A 23,608-nucleotide genomic window follows, 5' to 3' on the forward strand; every position below is an offset into this window, starting at 1 on the left:
GGGTGGAAATGCAGCAGAACGCCACATTGGCTGCTTGTCTGGGCCATCACGAGCCTCTTTTTGCTTATATGTTGTGTTTTAGACAGTGTAGAAGCGCTGAACAAGATATCTGCATCTAATTGAAAACTTGACATTCTTTTGGGAAATCTACATTAAGACTGTACACTGTTGTAGCTCTGTCCTGGTCTTGTTCCTCATCGTTCACTGGAACTGTGGCTGGTGTTGGGGGAGTTTGTCTTGGAAACAACAACTGAGTATAGAAAGCCCAGTTCCCAGATGGTACAAGTCAATAACGTCTACTCATTTTCCATTGCTATTGCCTTTTTAGATTCTTTTTTCTTTTTTTTTATGGGGTAGAATTTGAATGCGGTCTACCTTAAGAAACCCTTACCACCCACCACCCACTTACTTAGGTATGGTCATCCTAAAGGCTTGTTCTCAAAAATGAGCATGTTTTCTCCTTATTAGGAAGCAATTTTCATTTATTTTAAGCTGAAGGCTCAATGAAGCAAGGCTTATTAGTATTCAGTAAAGATAATTCCTTTAAGTGCAAATCACAGTTCCTTTAAGAAAGGCCCTGAACTTTTTCTAGGTTCCTAGGGGGAGGAAGTGAAATCAGTAAGCTCCTCCTCGGATGCTGGATCCGGAAGAAGGTCATTTGCCTTCATCTGGGAAGTAGGAAGGGTCTCAGAGGCCTACGAGGAGGAGATACAGGTTTTATGATAGGCATTTGGTCCTCCCTCTATTGTGGAAAAAAGTTATTTAGTGATTTTTTTCATGCCTACTGGCAAATTGACTGTGGGTAGAAGTGTTAGATGCAATATGTTATAGGCTAAGTGCATTTCATCTGTTCCATTCCAGTTATAAGTTCTGTGGAACTCCCACTGGATGCAGATGTACAGACCAGTAATCTACTGATAACCTTCTTAAAGTACAGCTCAATTGTCATGCAGGACACCAAAGGTAAGGAGCACTACTCTGTGGGCTCAGGAAGGTGGAGGTATAGCAGGCAGGTGCTGAATTGGAATCAAAGAATGGTGTTAATACTGTGAAGCATTGAGAAAATGAACTCTTGGGGCCTTCTATGAAAGGTGATGGTCCTGATTGCTGCAAAACAGTGATTTCTCACTGCCAGATGGCAATTAGGGGGTGTTGGGAAAACCTGGAGCTGGAGTGGGGGAGTGCTCAAAAATAGAACAGGAAAAAAAAAAAAACGGTCTCTACAAAAATTAGCAAGCCGTCTTAGCAGAGCTGGGTAAGTAGATGCAAAAACGTTTCTGTGTGGGAAGTGGGGGGGATTAGCAAGCTTCAGGGAATTCCCTTTTGAGGACAATAACTGAAAGCCTCAGCTTGTGGTGAGAATTAGAGGACCTGTTGGTTGAAGTACAGTAGGAAGAGGTGAGATTCAGAGGGACTGTGTACTTTAACACTTTGAGGTGTCAACACCCATCCCAGAAATGTGGAGTAGATGTGGGAGAGGACTGAACATTGGAAAAGTCTGAAGTTTTTTTTCTGCCTGGTTTTCTATTCTTTCTTAGTGGTAATGTAGTGGAATAGTTGGGCTAGGAGTGAGAAAGGGTTGGGAAGAGACTCAGTATATACCCCCATTTTAAGATTTCCTGGAAGTAGAAACTTTTGATAGACATACAAGTTGAAAGCCAAACAGTGATTGGCTATATCTTTGTTACCATGTTCCCATATTTGATTTGTCTCTAATTTTTTTTCCTGTGCATTGTTACTGTCATTATTTTAGCTGAATAATTTTAAAGGAAGTTGCACATACCACCCAGTTTCATGTATTTTCTAAAGTTAGAGGCATTTTTCTAGATATTCAGAATACCATAATCAAAGTTAAGAAAATCAACAATATTTCCGAATATTCAGTCCATATTTAGATTTCCCTAGTTGTCCCTCAAATATTTTTATAACTGATATTAAAAAAAACCATATCTAACATTTTAAAAAAGGAAATGATTTTTTATTTAATAATGCAGCATACTAGTACTCTTGGTATATATTCACATATCGCTTTCTCTGTCACATTTATAATTAAAAGATCAATGAATCTAGAGGTCCGCTGTAATCACTATTTAGAACATATTGTAGAACATAGTATTTCCATAGTTCATTCCAACCCCTATCTTCTTCTTTTTGTTTAAATCATTTTATTAGGGGCTCATACAACTCTTATCACAATCCATACACACATCAATTGTGTAAAGTGCATTTGTACATTCATTGCCCTCATCATTCTCAAAACATTTCCTCTCCACTTAAACTCCCAGCATTAGGTCCTCATTTTTCCCCTCCCTCCCCCCTCCCCCCTCCCTCATGAGCCCTTGATAGTTTATAAATTGTTATTTTGTCATATCTTGCCCTGTCTGACATCTGCCCTATCTTCTTTGTATTCTACAACATCTTCATTATGTTAATGATATAGACCCACTGGAAATTATGGTGGCTAAGGGCCGTCCCAACTTTCAGTCTGTCAGGTTGTCCGTTCAGAGGGTCCCAAATTTAGAACTTTGACCATGAGCCTGGAAAAGAAGGCTTGTAGCTAGGCAGATGATGCCACCTTGCTGGCTCCACTTAACATTCAGGTGACATTTTTGATTATTGCTTTCTTTGGTACCCACAGTTTGTTCCAGTGGGCTTCTCTCCTTTAGAAGGACTTTTAGTTTTTTTTCTAACTACAAAAATAATCGAAATATTACTTGTTAAGCACTAAAATATACCTGCAGTGGTTAATTTAGAAAGTAGAAGTCATTTGTAATCTCCCTGGAGTTAATCACTGCCTACAGTCTGATGTATCATTGCCCTTGATAAACTCCTGTGAAAGAAGAAAGAACCCCAGTGGTGCAATGGTTAAGAACTTTGTTGCTGACTGGGAGTTTGGCAGTTTGAACCCACTGGCTGCTCTGGGGGAGGGAGACGTGGCAGTCTGCTCTTGTCAAGATCACAGTCATGGAAGCCCTTCGGGGAGACTTTCCTTTCTCCTGTAGGCTCGCTGGGAATTAGAATCGGCGTGATGGCAGTGGATTTGGTTTTGGAACGAAGAATGGAATAGTTGTGTTGTGTGGGCCCTTAAATTATGGTAATAATGTTTGAAAATTATGAGAAATCATTTTTCCATGGGGAAAAATTATGATCCATGGACACATTTCAGATTCCCAGATAATTAAAAATCAAAACAAAAACAAACCAATATAGAAGCAAAATTGCTAAAACAAATATTGTTTTTGCCACTATACTTTCCATGAGAGGTGGTTTATTCTTCAGGGGTGAAATATACATGAGAAAGAGCATATAATGATCATACTTATGTTTATGGTGGGTGAGTTTGCTGGAATTAAAAAATGGAGCTAAAAACACGAGCCCATGTGTTTGATCAACAGAATTATATTAAGAATTACTGAGAGGTGAACAATGGGTAAACATGATAGTGCGCCAGGAGGAAAGAAAAAATGAAACGAAGAAACTAAATATATAAATATTTAAATATAGGTATGTTTGTTTACATATGTATATAAATGCAAATGCAACAAGGAAGCAAATGGACTTTGGACCTCTACTTAAATCTTACCTCAGTGCAAGAACGGTTTGTTCTAATAATGTGGCACTGTATAATATTCAGCTACCTGACACAATTGCTGGAGACAAAAATGCGTGCATAAGCAAATGTGGTGAAGAAAGCTGATGGTGCCTGTCTATTAAAAGATAAAGTGTCTAGGGTCTTAAAGGCTTGTAGTCAAACAAGCCGCTACCAAGCAGTGAAGCAACAAAGCCCACACGGAAGAAGTAAACCAGTCTGTGTGATTCTGAGGTATCAATGGGAAAAGGTATCAGAAGTTCAAAAACAAGCAACCAAATTGATGTAAAGGGGTGGGATGTAGTAGTGGAGACCCAAACCCACCTGCAAGATAATTAGACAGTCTATCTCCGATGGGCTACACGGAAAGGATGATAAATCCAAGATGCAGTATAGCACTGTTGAAACATAACTATCCTCTAGTTCTTTAATATTTCCTCCCCTTACTATTATAGTTTTTATTTGTTTTACCTCATTAATCCTGTTAGACTTAGGTATGTTCATTTGTATAATTAAGATCATTAGATACATGAAAGCCTTCAGAAACAGTAACAGGAGTAATGGTTTCCTGAGAGAATGGGAAGTGGTGGGGGAAAGGAGGGGAGGGGGAAGCTGATAGCATTGATGACTGTATAACCCCACTCAAGGGGCATGAACAACAGAATTGTATGTGAATGGATATATTGGATGGTATAAGATGCAGCTAAGTAAAGGAGACCTGATATGAAGGAGTTAGAGAAGAAACAAAATGTTTTGAAACTGACTGTGGTGGCAATTGTACAAATCTTCTTGATGTGATTGAACTATGGAATGATATGATATCTGTAAGAACTCCCAATAAAATGATTAAAAAAGAAAAACAACAACAAAATAAAAAGCAAGAGCCCAATAGCAGAGAAAGACCAAGATTTTGGGGCTTTGGGTTGAAAAGGAATTTTTAAGCACAGAGCTAGGAGAGCTAAAGGATAAATATGGGAATGAAAAATTGCTGCAGCTGAACAGAGCCTGGGAGGTCATCTGAGCCCTGGTACACTAAGACATCCTGGAATAGCACACGGAGACTTCCAACTTGCATCCTTATGTTTTTTTTACCTTCACCTGTGTCCCTCAAGTGTGCTATTTCAAGAAAGACAGCTCTGTTCAGAGGTGAGATAGATGCAAGTAGCCCAAGTCACAAACTTGTAACAAAACAGTCCATTGAGAGCTTCAGAGATGGCTGAACCTCTGAGACTTGACAAGTAAGAGCTAGCAGGCATGGAGATAACAAGACTCTTGTGTATCAGAGTTTCCGGAAGCCATCGCTCCCCTCTATGGAAATGGTTATCTCTGGCTTCTGTAGAAATATTGCAGCACCCACAGAGGAGAGGAAACTGCATAGATGTGACCTAGAAAATGAACTTTTAGCTTTGCTTGATGCAACAGTGAATTGAGGCCCTTGGAATTCATTTTTAGTGTTAATAGTTATGTAAACCTCTTTATCCTGGTCACTTTACCATCCATAAAATGGAAGGCAAAATTTGGGGGTTGATTGGGTGAACTCAAGACAGTATGTCTAAACTCATGCTGGGGCAGGTCTTTGCCAAGAGGCAGCCTAAAAGTGGCAAGAATCAAGCAAGGTTGGGCACAAATGACAAAGAGTTAATTTCAGAAATGCTGCCTGTGTGGCATGGTTTTCCACTTGTCTGTTAAACTCCCACCTTGCTCCATGCCTTGGATCTCATATTTTTAGGGCCAATAAAAGCAACTTTTCTTGGCTCTGCTCCCCCCACTTCTACCCCCTGCCAAGATGTTATCTCTTTCTTCTTTATTATATAGCCATCGTTTGATACCTACAAAAAGATGCATTTACTAGATATGCATAGTATAAAACTGATAATAAGTGTGATAAATAAGCATAAGTTATAAAGTATAATAATAAAACGAGCATATGTGGACCTACCACCCACCTTCACAAACTAGAACATTATTAATGCTGTGGAAGCTTCTTCTGGGTCCCTTTCCAATCCCTCCAGTCCCGTCTGGTCTCCAGCATTTTGTGTTTATCACTTCCTGGACTTGGCTTTACTTTTAGAGCCTTTTTTCCTTGGGCTCGTCTGACTTTGGTGGTATCACTTTCAAGGAGCTCTACCTTTCAGAAAGGCATTAGGCAAAAAAATTTAAACAATCCGCTCCTGTGTGTTTGTGCACAAGCTTAAAGTTTTTCTGAACAATCCTGCTATCTGGGTGGTATGATTGAAATAGGTTTTCATTGTCTTCTGGTACATCTCTGAATTGAAAGCATGTTTATCATGAAATAGGCCTTTTTGAAAACAATTTTCTTAGGGAAATTTTTTGTTTCTTAAAATGGAGCGATAGCTGCAGACTTTTTGATGGGAGTTGCTTATCAGCTTTTGGGGGAAAGCAAGGTGAGTGCCAGAGAAACTCTGTGGCTGTGGAGAGGAAGATTCGAATTTTGCCCAGGCAGGGCTATTTCCGTGTTCTTCTGTCTGCCTAGAGGCTCTGATTTAAACTCTAGGGAACGCTGGGTAGGATATTCCGATAGTCTATTGCCTCATTACTCATTTTGCACTGCATTTCTCTGAGGAGGATGTATTTCTAGACTGTATTTCACCCCACCCCATGCCCCGACCCTTCTAATTGTCAAGTTTCAGTTGATAGATTCAGTCTTTGATGAAGAAGCAGGTGAATGTCCCAGTGAGTACCGATGGTTAACCTCTGCTATACTGTACTCTGTTCATAGGACTTTTATTTATTTGCTTTCTGGCCTGCAAGCTAGATCTTAGAAAGATCTTGTAATTGCTTTTCAAAAATCCAATCTAATTTAAAATGTCATGAGCCCTTTGTCCATTTTGGATATGCTGGGGTGGCTCTCTACCTCCACTCCCACCCCCTTACCCACAAAGTTCCTGCAAAGTAAATAAGCTTTGATGGTTTGGGCAGTTGGCAGTAGCAGATGGCCTTTTTCTTGATCTTTAGTTGGACTGCCTCTGTCCTTTTTGAAGAACGAGTGTGAGTTCTGGGAGACCAAGGACCTTGTCTGTTCAGTTCAGTGCTGCATCTCTACCACCTAGCATAAAAACCAACAAAACAGCACTGTTGTTGGGTTGATTCCGACTCCTAGAGACACGACTCCCATTGTTTTTGAGATTGTAGACCTGCATAGGAGCAGGTAGCCTCCACCTCCTCCCACTCACTGGCTGGTGGATGTGAACTGTTGACCTTGTGCAGTTCAGCATCTAACTCACCAGATATTCAGTTGACAAACTGCTGCATGAGTAACTTGGGCAGAAGAACAACGATCAAGAGGTCATAGCTTTCCAGGCCGTAAGTAATGTGCACAGTACAGGGAGAAGCCTGAGTTGGACCCTAGTCTCCAGTTAGGATTTCTCATTTCACTTTGATCAGCTTGCTGGTTTGCTATCAACAGTCACGAAATCTTCCTAGACTTTGTAGTACTTAGGTATAGATGGTGACATTTGGGAAGGGCTGGGAAAGAGAATGGACCTAACCATTCAGAAGCAAAAGGGTTAGTCTGAAAGTGATTTGAATCATGATATCAGGAACCATTTCAAGGATGAGATGGCTTTCAGGAAGCTGGTCAGCTATTCATCCTACTGCCAGGATACTTAATAACATTTTATGGGGAGCAAGAAGTATTTCCGTAGTGTCTTGGTATTCATTCATGGATTTTTGAGGGGAGAAAAAGTAGGGATGTTCTTTTTCATCTGTATTCTCTATAGAAACATGGTCTGGGTGATTTATAGAGATGAGTTTATCTATTTATTTATTTTTACAGATGAGCACCGGCTTCACAGCGGCAAACTCTGTCTGATTATCCTCACATGTATTGCTGAGGTACGTCTTCTGATGTTAGCTAATCTCTTATAAACTGCTATCTTTTCCTGACATTATGCCCCAGTTCTTGTCTCTTGACCTCAGGGTCCAAAATCTGGGGAGAGGAATTCTTTCTTCTTTGTATTAGTAGTGAATTGTCATATGACAGCTGCTTCAATTGAAAACTGGCAAATTCTGACTCCCCAGAGTTTAAAACAAGATAGTTACCATAGATACTTGAATATAAGCCGAGTTTTTTAGCACAACCTTAAAATTTATTTATTTATTTATTTATTTATGAATAATTTTATTGGGGGCTCTTACAGCTCGTATAACAATTCATAAATCAATTGCATCAACCATATTTTTACATATGTTGCCATAATCATTTTCTAAACATTTACTTTATTTTTTTCCACTTGATATAGTTTTTATTTATTTATTATTATATTGTTTAATGCTCTTATTGAGGGCTCTTACATCTCTTAGCACAATCCATACATTCCTCCAATCTGTCAAACACATTTGTACATATGCCGCCACCATCTTTTTCAAAGCATTCTCTTCCCACCTGAGTCTCTGATATCAGCTCCTCATTTCTTCCCCCCCCCTCACGAATCCTTGATAAGTTATAGATTATTTTTTCCATATCTTACATCATCCTCTGTCGCCCTTCACCCACTTTTCTGTTATACGTCCCCCTGGGAGTGGGTTCTAGGTTGATCCTTGTGATCGATTCCCCCTCCCCCCTTCCCCTAATCATTCTAGTATCTCTACTCTCCTTGTTGGCCCTGAGGGGTTTATCTGTCCGGGATTCCCTGTGTTTCGGGCTCTTATCTGTAGCAGTGTGCATGTTCTGGCATAATCCGATTTGTAAGGTACAATTGAGGTCATGATAGTGGGGGGAAGGAAGCACCAAAGAATTAGAGGAGAGTTGTGTGTTTCATCTGTGCTATACTGCACCCTGACGGGCTCATCTCTTCAATGTGACCCCTCTGTGAGGGGATGTCCAATTGTCTAAAGATGGGCATTGGGTCTCCACTCCATGTCCCCCAATCACCTTGGGTATGGTTTTATTCTGTGTCTTAGATACCTGATACCTGATCCCATGACACCTCATGATCACACAGGCTGGTGTTCAGCACATTTTAAAAGCAGTTTTTGTGGTAAAATTAGGTGCCTCGACTGATAGTCAGGTCGGCTTATACTCAAGTATATGCGGTATACTCTTTATGGCTGGTTGGGGGAGATGCAATCCTGTCCCCTTTGAAGTTATTCATTTTGGGTCTTTTGCATTTAGCAAATTGGAAAAAAAGGAGCCTCAGGCATCCTACTGGAAAAACCGAAAAACCAAAGCCACAGCCATCAACTTGATTCTAACTCATAGAGACCCTGTAGGGCAGCGGATCTCAACCGGTGGGTCGTGACCCCTTTCACAGGGGTCGCCCAGTTCATAACAGTAGCAAAATTACAGTTATGAAGTAGCAGTGAAAATCATTTTATGGTTGGAGGGTCACCACAACATGAGGAACTGTATGAAAGGGTCATGGCATTAGGAAATTTGAGAACCACTGCTCTAGGGAGAGCAGAGAGTACACTAGAGAGGAGAGTCAGAAACTTTTAAAGTTGGGGGGTTGCATTTTGGTGTAGAAGAACAACTGTGGTGGTGGGGGTGGGGTGCTTTATAGGAAGGCACCTTTGGTTGGTGTCATTCGAATGGATCCTGATGGCAAGCAGGTATGACAGAACTTGAGTCAGATTTTGGCCCACATTATTGCTACAGTTCCTCCTCTCCATTTCTTTCTTGCCTCTTTTCTCTCTCAAGAAAAAAATAGCAAGGGAAGTCTACCTGGAAGCCGAGATCTCTCTGTCTTGTCCCTTTTATGTTCTCTGTGAAAAGATGCCCTACTTTTCACAAGGTGAGGGGCAGCTGGTTCTAGAAGAGCTGCTTATTAGCAGTGGACCTGGTGTAATTGCTTTTCAAAAATCTTTCTAAGAAAATCTTTATAGGAGTTGCTTTTCACAGATTGTAACAGTTCCGAGTAATTGGAGTCTGTAGGCATGTCAGATCTTCACAAAAGGTGTTGGGAAAGGGCCAAGGATGTTTATTACCAATCCACATGAGTGTTTTTGATTTTCCATCAGTCTTCAGCTAAGTCAGGGATTAGGGATCGACAGGGTCTTGCCTGCTGCCATGCAGCCTGCGTAGCATTTCTTCCCTGCTGTATGGAGCCCATTCCCAGCAGACCTTTCTTCTTATTCACAGAGCCTCATGTGGAGCCTGCACATGCATCCTGTGGACACTTTGAAACTCTTCAAGCTGTCACAAACAGAGCTGGCACCTTGGGCAGATGGGAAGGAAGGAAGAATAGGCAAACATTCCTCTGAGCATTTGCCTCAAGTCCCTGCATCTTAATTTTTTTCATTTGTAATTTACTTAGAGAATTTTGACCAGTTAGACACACGGGAAGTTATATCTAAGTAAAATCTCATGGCTTAAGGAGAGTTTGACATAAAGGCTCTAGGCACATCCTAGGAGCTTTCCAACTGAGCCTTGAAAATTGTTTTTAAAGCCCAAGTCTTTGTAGGAAACGTGGTGGTTTACAAACTGAGTTTTTTAAGTGTAGCTCTCACATCTTTCTCTACATCTTTTGTTTTTATTAGGATCAGTATGCCAATGCATTTTTACATGATGACAACATGAATTTTCGAGTAAACTTACATAGAATGGTAGGTGTGACTTTTGCATCTTTTTTTTTTTTATTCGGAGAGGAAATTGTGTGTGTGTGTGTGTGTGTGTGTGTGCGCGTGTGCGCGCGCAGGGGATGAGGGGTAGATGGAATTGATTCTGCTAGAACAAAGGTGGGTGGAAAAGCTACACTGAGGGCTCTGGCTTGGCTTTGCTGCTGAATAAACTCATGCCTATTATGAGGAAGCTCATTCTTACTGAAGAGAGGATGGAACAATCTACAGCTTGATAGTCATGATAGTAATATTGGAAATGTATTTGAAACACAGGTTTCAATAAGGAGATGAGCCTAAGCCTTTTGTCTTTAAGATGTAGTAAGATTTTTGGGGAAAAAATTTTTTATTAATAAGAGATACTGCTTTTATTGATCTGAGAGTTGGAAGAAATAGAACATGTAGATTTAGGGAACTTCCTAAAGCATGGAGGCGTGTTCAAGAATTACATTTTAAAAGCTTATGTTTGAAATTACTTTTGTTTCCTGTTGCTGCTCCCACACTTGTTGCCTCTCCCTCCTCTTCTTTTTCTAAATTACTTCATTACTAAAGAAAAAAATACCACTGTACCTCTCTTATAGTTAGTAATGTCACTTATTTAGATGAATTGAAAATAAGAACAACAGCTTTGCTTTTGTAGTGTGCTCTAGAGCAGTTTGGGGCTGTTGTCTTGCTGAGAGTGGTGATTTTGTTATAGCCTCCCTTGATAAGGGAGAATCAAATGCAAGCCCTCCTTGTCCCACCCTGCTCCTACCCACTAAAAAAAAGAAAGAAAAGGTAGCATCTTTGCCAGAGCTGTTACTTATCTGAGAGTGATTGGATTCCCATGAGAGAAATGATGATGAGCTATTGTATGGCAGTTCAGGTGTCCACTCATTTCTTCTTTGTTTGTGTCTGAAGCCGATGAGACACAGGAAGAAGGCAGCAGACAAGAATCTTCCCTGCCGACCTTTAGTGTGTGCAGTACTGGGTGAGTGAGTATCATCAAAACTGTCATTTTTATCCAAGTTAGCTGCAGTGTTTTCAGGATTAAGATGAAGGATAAATCCTGATTGATGTGTTTCTTCCTCTGATAAGAAGTTATTAGTTTTGTTTCTGACCTAAGAAGTTGTGTTTTTATTGTTATGTTTGGCAAAACAACCCCCGTGAACAAGTAGTCAATAAAATGGCATGGTTGTGGAAAGAAACTCTTTCCCAGGAGACAAATGTCTATGACTAAGCTTGATGCATAGTTTATATTTGTAGAAAATATCCTATTTGATCAAGATTCCAGATTCTTCTTTTCTTAGCCCAAATTGATGACTCAGCTGGCCAGGAAACTCAATGTCCAAGGTTCAGGAATGCAGAATTCCTCTGAGTAAATAAAACGTGGACGAGGCTGACAAAGCTGATAGGTAGAGGGCTGTATCTTGGATACTTTTGTTTGCCCAGAATTCTGCATTTTCCTCAGGGGAGTTATCTGAACTTTTAATTCCTTCTCACTTAGATATTCCACCCTGGTTCCTAAATTTACTTGATTTTAGAAACAGCAATTAAGACTATATAATCGGCCTCTATTGACCCAGAACCCCACAGACCAGTTCAGTCAATATCTGTCAAAGCGAGTGTGATAGTGAGATGAGATAGACTGACAGCTGTAGAGCTGAGTCTCTGGTTACACAGATGTGATCCATAATTTCTACTCTGCTTGCCTCAGAGCTCTGTACTCAGAGTGTGATTTCCCTCTGGCATTTTGCATGAGTGCCATGGTGTGAAATATCTGTACTGTACAATGAAATCTTCCTTGTAGCTAAGTTTATTGACAGGTGAAGGCATTGGTATGGAAGTCGGGGAGTGAACTGATTTTCTTGTTACTTTACAGGTGGCAGGTGGTGAATGGGTTGCATCATGTGCCTCGTATGAGATAAATTTAAGTGCATGTGAAGACAGAGGTGCTTAGTGGATCTCATTCAGCTTAAGTGCAAGGTGGATTCACTGTCTTTTTTCCCACTCAGAGGCATTCTGATTGATGTCATTTTTCTCCTTTCCACTTGCAGACTTGATGGTAGAGTTTATTGTAACACACATGATGAAGGAGTTTCCTATGGATCTCTATGTGTAAGTACTGTGGCTTGTTTAATGTCAGCAGATCAGTTCTTGAGAATTGAGTGACAGGAAATTGTACAGTCACAGATTGCTCTATCTACTTCACTTGAAGGAAAACACATTTAGGTGTATGGGGAAGTGTCAGGAAACAATGTGCGGCTGGAATTTCTCCTTCTCACCAGAAGGGGGAATATGACAAATTACAATTGGGTTGTGCAGATACCTTGAGTATCACTTTTGGGTTAGCGGCTCCGAGTCGGTTCTGACTCAGCAGCAGCCCTCTGAACAGTGGAGGGAAATAGCCCCCTCGTCCTGGGCCAGCCTCACACTCGTTCTTCTGTGGGAGTCCATTGTTGCAGCCACTGTGTCAATCCGTCTTGTCGAGAGCCTTCCTCTTTTGGCTGCCCCTCTACTTTCCCAAGCATGATGTCCTTTTCCAGGGACTGGTCTCTCCTGGCATGTCCAAAATCCATGTTGAAGTCTCCCAGCCTTGTCTCTAAAGAGCATTTTGGCAGTACTTCATCCAAGGCAAATTTGTTCGTTTTTTTTTAAGCACTTGTGATAGGTAGGTTTATTGTGCCAAGGTCTTGTGTCTCTAGAGAAGCCTGTCTAACATAGCAGTCCATATTACTTTGAATATTTTCACCAGCACCGTGATTCAAATGCATATGCATATGAGGCATGAAGATCCATGGCTTGGCACGGGTGCACCTTAGTCCTCAAAGTAACTTCCTTCCTTTTCAACACTTTGAAGAGGTCTTGTGCAGCAGATTTACAATGCAGTGTGTTGTTAGATCTTTTGACTGCTGCTTTCTCTGAGCATTGACTATGGATACAAATAAAACAAACTCCTTGACAAGTTTACTCTTTTCTCCAGATATGATGTTGTGAGGATTTTTGTTTTCGTAACATTGAGTTGTAATCCTTGATCTTCATCAGCAAGTGCTTCAAGTCCTCATTTTCAGCAAGCACGTTTGCTTCATGTGCATATCGCAGGTTGTTAATAAACCTTTCTCCAATCCTGATTGTCACATTCTTCTTCTTTTAGGCCAGTTTCTCTAATTATTTACTCAGCATGCAGATTGAATAAGTATGATGATATTAACTCCCAATAAAATGGCTTAAGAAGAAAAAAAGTATGATGAGATTACAACCCTGATACACACCTGTCTTGCTTTTAAAGCATGTAGCATTCCCTTGTTCCGTTCGTACAACCGTCTCTTGATGTATATACAAGTTCTGCAGCAGTACAGTGAAGTGTTCTGGAACTTCCTTTCTTCTCAGAGCTACCAATAATTGGTCATGTGTCAGAGGAAACCAGCCTCCACCAACTGGAGGACCAGTAGGTGCAATTGTATGGCGATAATATATAGAGATTATAGTAAAGTCATAGAGGATAAGAAAGATAGGAGCAAGAGTGAAATAAAGGAGTCAGACACATTTATGGTAGCATGCTCACCTCAGCTCCTGTTGATGGACCATGTGGAACTGGGAGAAGTGAGCAAGCCTTTACTTACTGGGGACATTTATAGGTTACCTAAGACATGCATATTCAGTAGTTACATGGGTCGCAAGGTGGGTGGTGACTACATCAAGGTCCCTGAGCTCATAGGTGAGGAAACCTAATACCTGCATTAGGAGGAAGGTATGAGGGGAGTTGGGTGACTATGAGAGGAGGTAGCAAAAGAATGTCTGCTTCTATAGTTAAAGCTGCAGGCTACATAGCAATTAGCCATGTGTTCACTTTAAGGCAGCATAGCTGGTAAGGGCAAACTCTGTAGGAATGAAATTTTAAAGCAGGATAATGTACTTTGACTCTATCTCTAACTTACCAAAGTGGAGGCTCTCCTACCTGTTGAATACTAGCTTTTCAGAGTCTCTGAGTTAGGGATATAGTCCTCATCATATTTCCCTCAGTGTTAGTTTCCTACAGTTAAGATTCACACTGTTGAATGTCTTTGCGTAGTCAGTGAAACACAAGTAAATCTTTTGGGTATTCTCTTCTTCCAGCCAAGATCCATCTGACATCAGCAGTAACAACCCTTGATGTTGTTAATTCGATCCAATATAAATAGTCCTTAAATAGGCATAATGTTCAAGACAACTCTTTCTTACTAGTTAAGCTAAATTATTATTTGGTTTTTAAAAGACATAAGATATTTTTGGTTAAAGTTTAAAGATGATATTAGGACAGTAGTTTCAGGAGTTGATTTGCCCTCCTTGGCTCCAGAAAATCTAGAGTCCGTGAAAATGTGAAATTCTGTTCTGCATCCCCCGCCCTTGCCCTGCATTTTGATTAGGATTCTGTGGCAATCAAAATGTTCAGTTCTTCTGGCCTCATGGCTCGGAGACAGTTATTCATGGAGGCTATTAGGTACATAATCCATATTCTTTTTTTTTTTTTTGGCTTGTGTATACCACAGTTTCTCCCTCCCCCTCCAGTTTTTAATAGTCATGGAGAAGTGATGAATTGAGATGAGTACAAAATAGTGGAAAGTCTTTCAAGTCAGTTAATGCACCATTGTCTTTGGAAGGGTCGAACTGAGGATAGAAAATGGAAAAAAGAGTGTATCAGTGAGACAAGACAAGCACAAAAGTTGCCTGCCCTTCATCTCCAGCTCTGATTGTACTGCCTGCTACACATTCCATATTCTTGACTCTCCTCCTTCCTCTGTGGTTCCAAGTGATTAGTGACCAATTGTTATGCTTTGGATGGTCACCTATAACCAAGGCACTATACCAGGGGTCCTCAAACTTTTTAAACAGGGGGCCAGTTCACTGTCCCTCAGACCCATTGGAGGGCTGGACTATAGTTTATAAAAATACTATGAACAAATTCCTATGCACACTGCACATATCTTATTTTGAAGTAAAAAAACAAACGGGGCAAAAACACCCAGCGAGCCAAATAAATGTCCTCGGTGGGCTGCATGTGGCCTGCGGGCTGTAGTTTGAGGACGCCTGCACTATACAATGAATTAGGTAGAACATAAACACTAAAAATGTTGTTAGGCCAATTTATTGGGTTGTTTTATGAGACCCTGTCCCTGAACTTCCAAACCAAGGAACCCAGTCTTATATGGTATTTGGTATACATAAGCAACTTCAGCAGCCACTCTTTTTTTTTTTTTTGTAGTCATTGTAAATATATCACACAACTTTTACCAATTTGACTCTTTACAGGTGTGCAGTCTATTGACAGTGGTTATAATAATCAGCTGTACAACCTTACCTTACCCTTACTGTGATTCTTCCATCATTGTCATCCTCTTTCGCTCTTAGCCCTGGTAATCACTAAGAAACATTGTTCTCTGTATATTTACATTTTGTCTTTTTATATGAGTGAGGCCATACAATATTTGTCCTTTGTGATTGGCCTATTTCAGTCATCAGTGTCTTCAAACTGTATCTGTACTGTACCATTTTTGAAGACTTCATTTCTCCTACTGGCGGACGACTTTTTCATTGTATATATGAACCACATTTGTTTATCTGATGGACATCTAGGGTGCATTCATCTTTTGGCGATTATGAATAGTGCTTCAATGAATCTGCTTTCAGGTCTTTGGAGTATATAGCGAGGAGTGGAATTACTGGGTCACAGGGTAGTTCTGTTTTCAGTTTTGAGGTCTTCCCACCCTTTTCCTCAGCAGTTATAGCATTTTGCACTCCTACTAGCAATAGATAAGGGTTACAATTTCCCTCCATCCTCACCAACATGTGTTATGTTCTGTTTTTTATCCTAGCCATCCTCCTAATCAAAAATACCAAACTCTCTGCCATTGAGTTGATTTCATAACCAACTCATAATGACTCTATAGGACAGGATAGAACTGCCTTTTGGGTTCCCAAAGCTGTAACTCTTTACAGGACAGAAAGCCTCTTCCTTTTTCCAAAGACGAATTGGTGGGTTAAAACTACCGACTTTGCGCTCAGCAGCTCAACACATAACTCACTACACCACCAGGGCTCTTTTAGTCATCCTAGAATGCCCTCGCGGCATAGTGGGTGAGAACCCACCAGCACCTGTGCGTGAGAAAGATGAGGATTTCTGCTCCTGTACAGAAGTACAGTCCCAGAAGCCCACAGGGACAGTTCTGCCTGTCCCGCAGGGTCCCTGAGTGAGAAGTGACTGGACAGCAGTGAGTTTGGGTTAATTTTCATTTGGAGTGAGAACGAGTTGGTATCTCATTGTGGTTTTGACTTTCTTCTCTTTGGGAGATAATAACACTAAGCATCTTTTCCTGTGTCTGGTGGTCATTTGATGTCTTCTTTGGTCAAATTCTGTTCAAGTTGTTGTGCCTTTTTTATGATTGGGGCAATTGTGTTTTTTGTGTTAAGTTTCAAAGTTTTACATGTCTTTTTGCATGTTATTAGATTCTTTTTGTATATATGGTTTCTGAGGATAGTCTCCCAGTGGATAGCTTGTCTTTTCACTTTTCATGATAAAAAATTTTAATGCAAGAAAACTTTTTGTTTCTTTTTTTTAATTAAAAGATCATTTTATTGGGGGCTTTTTCAACTCTTATTATAATCATCAATGGCATCAGACATGTTTGTACATATGTTGCCATCATTCTTTTCTAGACATTTACTTTCTATTGAGCCCTTGGTATCAGCTCTTCTTCCTCCCACCCCATGGCCCTTGATAGATTATAAATTATTATTCTTTTCCTATCATACCGACTGCTGTCTCCCTTCTCCCATGGTTTCTGTTGTTCTTCCCCCTGGAGGGGGTTGTATGGTTATGTGACGATCATTGTGATCGGCTCCCCTTTTCTCTCATCCTCTCCCCACCTTCCACCTACTCTTCTGTTGTCAGTATTCCCACTCCTGATCCTGGATTCCATGTGACATGAGCTCCCATCTCTTATCTATACCTGTGTGCATGCTCTGGTCTCATCTGAATTGAGAAGCAGTGCTGGAGTCATGATAGTGGGGGGTGAGGAAGCCTCAGGGAACCAAAGGAGTATTGTGTGTTACATCCATGCTTTACTGCACCCTGGTTGACTCATCCATTGCTGTGGCCCTTCTGTGGGAGAATATTCCACTGTCTACAGATGGGCTTTGGGTCTCAGCTCTAACTCCCCTCGTTCTCACCAATATGTTTTTGTTTATTGTTATGGGTCTTCCGATGCCTGTTACCTGGTCCCCATGACTCCGCATGATCACACAGCCCGGTGTGCTTCTTCCATGTGGGCTGCTGGATGGCCACTCGTTTAACTTCAAGCCTTTAAAATCCCAGACGCTATAATACTTTTAATAGCCGGGCACCATCTACCTTCTTCCCCAGAGGCCCCATTTATTTTGGGTTTTGCTATTTGTACTTTTGTTATTATATTAGATAATCCATTGTTGGAAACTAGGCCTGACCATGTTGCCCTTGATTGCTCCTCTAAAAATTTTATGGTTTTAGAAAGTCATCATATTTTAATAAAGGTTAAATCTCTAGGCTTTCATTCTTTCTTTGCCATCCCTGTGTTCATCTTAGTGTTAATGCCCAAGAACAGCTGCCTTGCATTAGTGTGATCCCAAACATGTGAACTATTTTTCTTAAAAACCCTCTAAATTGAGTGTGACAACAGAATTGGTTCTTCCATTTTTGTTTTGGCAAGAGAGCAGTTTGGTGCATAGCAAACTCAATGTATTTCATTCCAGTGTCAGGCTTGTGGTCTAGGAAGATATAAAAGAATTTATGCTGAATAAGACGAGGTCTCCAGGTTTTTCAATGGCTTTAGACCAGTGGTTCTCAACCTGTGGGTCGCTATCCCTTTGGGGGGGTCTCATGACTCTTTCACAGGGGTTGCCTGATTTAAAACAGTAACAAAATTACAGTTATGAAGTAGCAATGAAGATAATTGTATGGTTGGGGGTAACTACAACATGAGGAACTGTATGAAAGGGTCTCAGCCTTATGAAGGTTGAGAACCACTACTCTAGACTGTATCGGCTTAGTTTTCTAGACTTGAGATATTGATAGGAATGTTACTTTTAGGGAAGCGGGCTGCACTTTGCATGTTTTCTTTCTTTTTTAAATCATTTTATTGGGGGCTCATACAACTCTTGTCACGATCCATACATACATCCATTATGTCAAGCACATTTGTACATTTGTTGCCCTCATCATTCTCAAAACATTTGCTATCTACTTGAGCCCTCAGTTTCTCCCCTCCCTGCTCCCCCCTCCCTCATGAACCCTTGATAATTGATCACTTATTATTATTTTGTCATATCTTACACTGTCCAATGTCTCTCTTCACCCACTTTTCTGTTGTCCTTCCCCCAGGGAGGAGGTTATATGTAGGTCCTTGTAATTGGTTCCCCCTTTCTACCCAATCTTCCCTCTACCCTTCGGGTATCGCCACTCTCACCATTGGTTCTGAAGGGATCATCTGTCCTGGATTCCCTGTGTTTCCAGTTCCTATCTGTACCAGTGTACATCCTCTGGTCTAGCCAGATTTGTAAGGTAGAATTGGGATCAGGATAGTGGGGCGAGGTAGGGGGAAGCATTTAAGAACTAGAGGAAAGTTGTTTCATCATTGCTACACTGCACCCTGACTGGCTTGTCTCCTCCCCACCTTTGACCCTTCTGTAAGGGGATGTCCAGTTGCCTACAGATGGGCTTAGGTCCCCATTCTGCACTCCCCATCATTCACAATGATGTCAATTTTTGTTCTGATGATTCCTGATACCTGATCCCTTTGACACCTCGTGATCACACAGGCTGGTGTGCTTCTTCCATGTGGGCTTTGTTGCTTCTGAGCTAGATGGCTGCTTGTTTACCGCTTTGCATGTTTTCATATCTCTTAGATGTTTGGAAGTAAGTCTGATCTTTATTTCAATTGAGGGCACGAAAAGCTGCTTTATCAGGTGAGTTTCCTCTTGCTTTAGAAAAGCTCATCCCCTTAAGGATTAAATTTATTTTTACTACAGGCTGATGATATCCAGCTTAATTGTCTTTTATTCTTTTACTAGGTTATGCTATCTATTTTCTGGTATTTTATTCTAGTCTCAGTTTTCCCATTTTACCAGTAAGGAAATGCTGGAATTAAGTACCTTGTCCAGGGTGCCTCTGTTAGTAAGCACCATTGCCTGGACCTGAGCCTTTATTGGAAAATGATAAACTCCTAGACTATTACCATCGTTCTCAAGTGAATTAGTTCTTTATTGCTATGTAAAAAGTAGCCTCAAACTTTGTGGTTTAAAACACACTTTATCTCACAGCTTCTATGGGTCAGGAATTCAGGAGTAGTTTATCTAGATGGTTTTAGCTTTAGCGTCTCACATGAGACTACAATCAAGATGTTAACTGGGGCTGTGGGCATCTGAGGCTTAACTAGGCTTAGTGAATCTGCTTCCAAGCTTATTTACTTGGTTATCGACAGACATCAGTTCCTTGCTGCATGGGCCTTTCCATAGGGTTTCTTAACATGGCAGCTGACATCTCCCAAAGCAGTAATCTTAAGAGGTAAAGGCAGAAACGAGTGTCTTTTATAATGTAACCACAAGGGCCCTACCATTGCTTTTGTTACATTCTATTGGTCAAAGAAACCAAATCTGGTACAGTGTAGGAAGGGATGGAACTACCAGGAGGTGGAGATCGCAGGGGTCTAGCCTGGAGGCTGGCTATCACAGTTACACACCTCATAAGCTGCAGAATCAAGTTCAAACTCAATTCTCTTTGACCCCGGAGGCTTCATTCTTAACCACTGCGGTGATCATTGACAAAAGGAAGATTTTTATAGAGTGCTACTGGAGTTCAGGAGTGACTAATGCCGACTGGGGCCTCACAGAAGCTGTCACAGGTGGTATTTGACCCGAGTCATGAAAAAACAGTAGGAGTTTTCATGTAGAAGAATGGGGGAAAGAAGAAGAATGGGAAGCCAACATGTTCAAAGGCTCGGAGGCTTGCAAGTGTGGCATGCTGGAGAATAGAGTGTAATTCAGGGGAAGGAGAGCTGGAGTGTAGAGAGCATGAAAGAATGGTTAGAAGAGTAGAGAAAAAGATTGCCTGAGATTAAGTAGATAATGGAGAAAGAACATTTGCAGGTGGGGATAGTGTGATAAGATTCTATGTTCAGTGTTACAGAGTTTACAGGTATCCAATAAATTGCCTACATTTCTGGCCAATGAACATGCAATACATGTTTAAAAAAATTCTCCTCCTGTCCTTCCCAACTTTACCTTCCAAAGAGTTTTGTGTTGCCTTGGTTTCTCACTTGCTTTTCCACCTGTTCCCTAATTGAATGTCCTGAGGTTAAGGAAGATGGAGAAGATAATGAGGCATCAAGCTGGCAGAGGCTGGCCAGCAGGTCCCACCCTCAGGCTGAATTCACTTTCTTCATTACCCCTGGGCATATTTCCAGGTTTTTCTCCCCATGCTTGCACCTCCCTTTTCAGTTTTTTGGTATTGGAGCATCAAGCAGCCCTTTTTAGGTGAACTTATGTGCTCTCAGCTGGGCATCAGGCCCAGTGGCTGCTCACCCTTCTCATTATGCACTGCTTTTCAACACCATACAGCAGCATACAAAATTGCAAGCAAAATGAATTTGTACCATTTCAGATAAGTTTATAATCCTCCTGCTGGAATATGAAGAAATATGGAGTGTTAAAAGACTTAATACTAGAAGCCAGAATCTAGGTCAGAACTGAAGCAATTTTCAGATCTCTGTATGAATACTGTAGGTAAAGTCGTGTGATGGGGAAGGTGCTTATCCAAGAGAAAGAAAGAAAAGCCTTGCCTGGCGCAGTAAGAGGTAGGAAAACCCAACCAACTAATTTCCACTCTTGGCGGTACTTCTTCGTTCTTACTTAAGGTGACCAGACGGCCCGCTTTTGGCGGGACAGTCCTGATTTTTAACAATTTTTCCCATGTCCCACGGCATTTTTAAAAAGTCCCGATTTTTGGAAAGACTGCACAACAAGCTAGGGTATACGGTTTTTGGCTGCCGTGTGACTCTTTCTCCAGGATATATGACTTTTATCAATGGTGTCCTGCTTTTGTCCCGCTTTACCAATGTTAAAATCTGGTCACCTTATTCTTACTGCCACCCTTACCATTGCTGCAGGCTTGAGGAGTGAAGAGAAACAGTCTCTGGGGATAGTATACTGTAAGTTACTTTTCTATGGACAACTTGACCTCTGTGTCAGATAATCTGAAATTTGTAGAAAGGGACAGAGTTCAGTAGACTCACAGAAAGATTTCAGGAGAAAGTGGAACTGTTCCATATTGAAAAAAGAAATCACTACGTGCATAAGGCCTTTCTCGTTAAATTTTTCATTCTGCATGGTAGAGAGTATAAGTTTTCAACACCACAAAGCTAATTATTCTACTTGTTGGGTGGTCACAGAAGTAGAAACAACCTAGGAGCAGTGCTGTGGTGGGTGTGGATGGTTCCATGATGATGACTGGGTGGAACCAGAGGGTGGTTGCAGTAGTGGGGGAGTTGTGGGTACTATCTCCCCCAGTTGCTGCTCTAGAGTGGCTCAGCAAAGTTACATAGATCAAGGGGGAGCAAAGCCACACTTTAATTTGCGCTATGTCCTTTTTCCTGGCTTAATTGGTCTTTTCTCCTATTTCTGCCTCATTCTACCATGTCAGAACAGATTTAAGAGGGAGCACTTTCTAAGTGGAAGAAGAGTTTCTTTTTTTCTGTTGCTGCTCCTTGAAGGGAGGAGCCTCTTTCATTTGCCAGAGAGTAGCAGGTAATTTCAGTCTACTTTTCTGGAAACCTTGCAACTGACTAATAAGATTTCGTTATCTACTGCTGCTGTAACAAAAATACTACCCCAAGTGGGTGGTGTTAATACACAGAAATGTATTTTCTCAAAATTTCACAGGGCACTGGCACTAGGGGAAGACTCTCTATTGGCTCTAGAGCAGAGTCCCTGTATTTTGTCAGTTTCTGTTTCTCAGTTCATTGGTGAGTTTTATGTGGCATGGCATCTGTGTTGCTCCGTCTGTACTTCTTCTGTGCTTCACCTTTTTATATCTCCCAAGTGAGTGGTCTAATTGCACAAGTCTTTGGAAGATATTTAAATTATTGGATTTTATGGTACATGAATTATTTACCAGTAAACAGTTAAGGCATACTCTATACTAATGAGGCTGTCTACTTCCACAGAGAGTTAGAGTCTTGGAAATCCACAGAGGCAGTTAGTTCTGCTCGGTCCTATAGGGTCGCTCTGAAGTCAGAGTTGACCCAATGGTATTGAGGACATTTTTGGAGGGAATTTTCTATAGGAATGGGTTCATTAGCATAACAAAGAAACTGGATTCTCTAATGACACTATCTATTTAGGCACTATCTATTGATTCCAAAAGGAACCTGGATGGCAGTGGTGTAGTGGATTATGCATTGGGCTTGCTAACAGCAAGGTCAGAAATTCAAACTCACCAGGCACTCCATGGAGCAAGATAAGGCTTTCTAATCTCATAAAGATTCACAGCTTTGGAAACCCAAAGGGACAATTCTCTACTGCCCTTTAGGGTCACTATGAGTCACAATTGATTTGACAGCAGGGAGTTTGGGCTTTGAGGATTCCAATGCATATTTTGGGGGACACAATTCAACTCATAACATGTACTAAATGCTTAGTTGGTATTTGGCCAATAATTATTGAATGAATGAGTGAATTAATAAATAAATGGAAAAGGTAAGTCTGACAATTTTTCCTGGACATGAACCTTGAGTTCCAGTGGGCACACAGGCCGACCCAGTTGCTCTGACTGCTACACCCTTCCCTTACTTTCCTAATTTAAGTAGTTGCAAGGCAGTGAGGATATGACAAAAGGAGGCTCAGAACCTGGACTTAGTTAAGACCTTGCATTTTAGGCAATTTAGAAACCTCCAATCACTAGCAATTCTAAAGACTGAGGCCCTACTTAATTGAAAATTTAGTTTGCAAATTTAAAATGAAACAGGAAATGTAAAAGCTAATGCCCTCAATTGAGGAATGCCAATTTATCCACTTTATAGAGGCTTCATGTTAAAGTGGACATTTAATGGTTTAATCAAGAATCCAAGTGTACCTGGCTGTAGAATGTATTAAGCTAACATTGCTCTGAGAACAGTAACTTAGGATTTTCTGACAATTTGAAAACCCAAGTTACAAAGTTTTTTCGTACAACTTTATTGAGATATATCTCATATGTTATACAATTCACCCATTTAACATGTAAAATAAAATTTTTTAGTACACTCATAGGGGTGTGCAACCATCTTCCCTAATTCTAGCGCATGTTTATCTCCCCATAAAGAAACCTACTAGCAGTCAATCCTCACCTCTCTGCTAACAGCCCTGTCCCCCTAACCTAGACAACTCTAAGCAGCCATAAATATACTTTGTTTTTATAGG

General features: G+C 40.9%; 1 protein-coding gene across 1 annotated transcript in view; it reads left to right on the forward strand.

The window, feature by feature from the left end:
• Positions 1 to 23,608, forward strand: part of ARMH3 (armadillo like helical domain containing 3) — a 228,233-nt gene that overhangs the window by 53,515 nt on the left and 151,110 nt on the right. The window contains exons 15-19 of the mRNA XM_004700968.2: positions 862 to 963; positions 7,386 to 7,444; positions 10,088 to 10,153; positions 11,066 to 11,135; positions 12,202 to 12,262. Coding sequence (XP_004701025.1) covers positions 862 to 963; positions 7,386 to 7,444; positions 10,088 to 10,153; positions 11,066 to 11,135; positions 12,202 to 12,262 — 358 coding nt within the window. The remainder of the gene's footprint in view (positions 1 to 861; positions 964 to 7,385; positions 7,445 to 10,087; positions 10,154 to 11,065; positions 11,136 to 12,201; positions 12,263 to 23,608) is intronic.

The sequence above is a fragment of the Echinops telfairi genome, unplaced genomic scaffold (genome assembly GCF_000313985.2).
Source record: "Echinops telfairi isolate 266 unplaced genomic scaffold, ASM31398v2 ScPeMD7_70;HRSCAF=299, whole genome shotgun sequence".
Classification (NCBI taxonomy): Eukaryota; Metazoa; Chordata; class Mammalia; order Afrosoricida; family Tenrecidae; genus Echinops; species Echinops telfairi.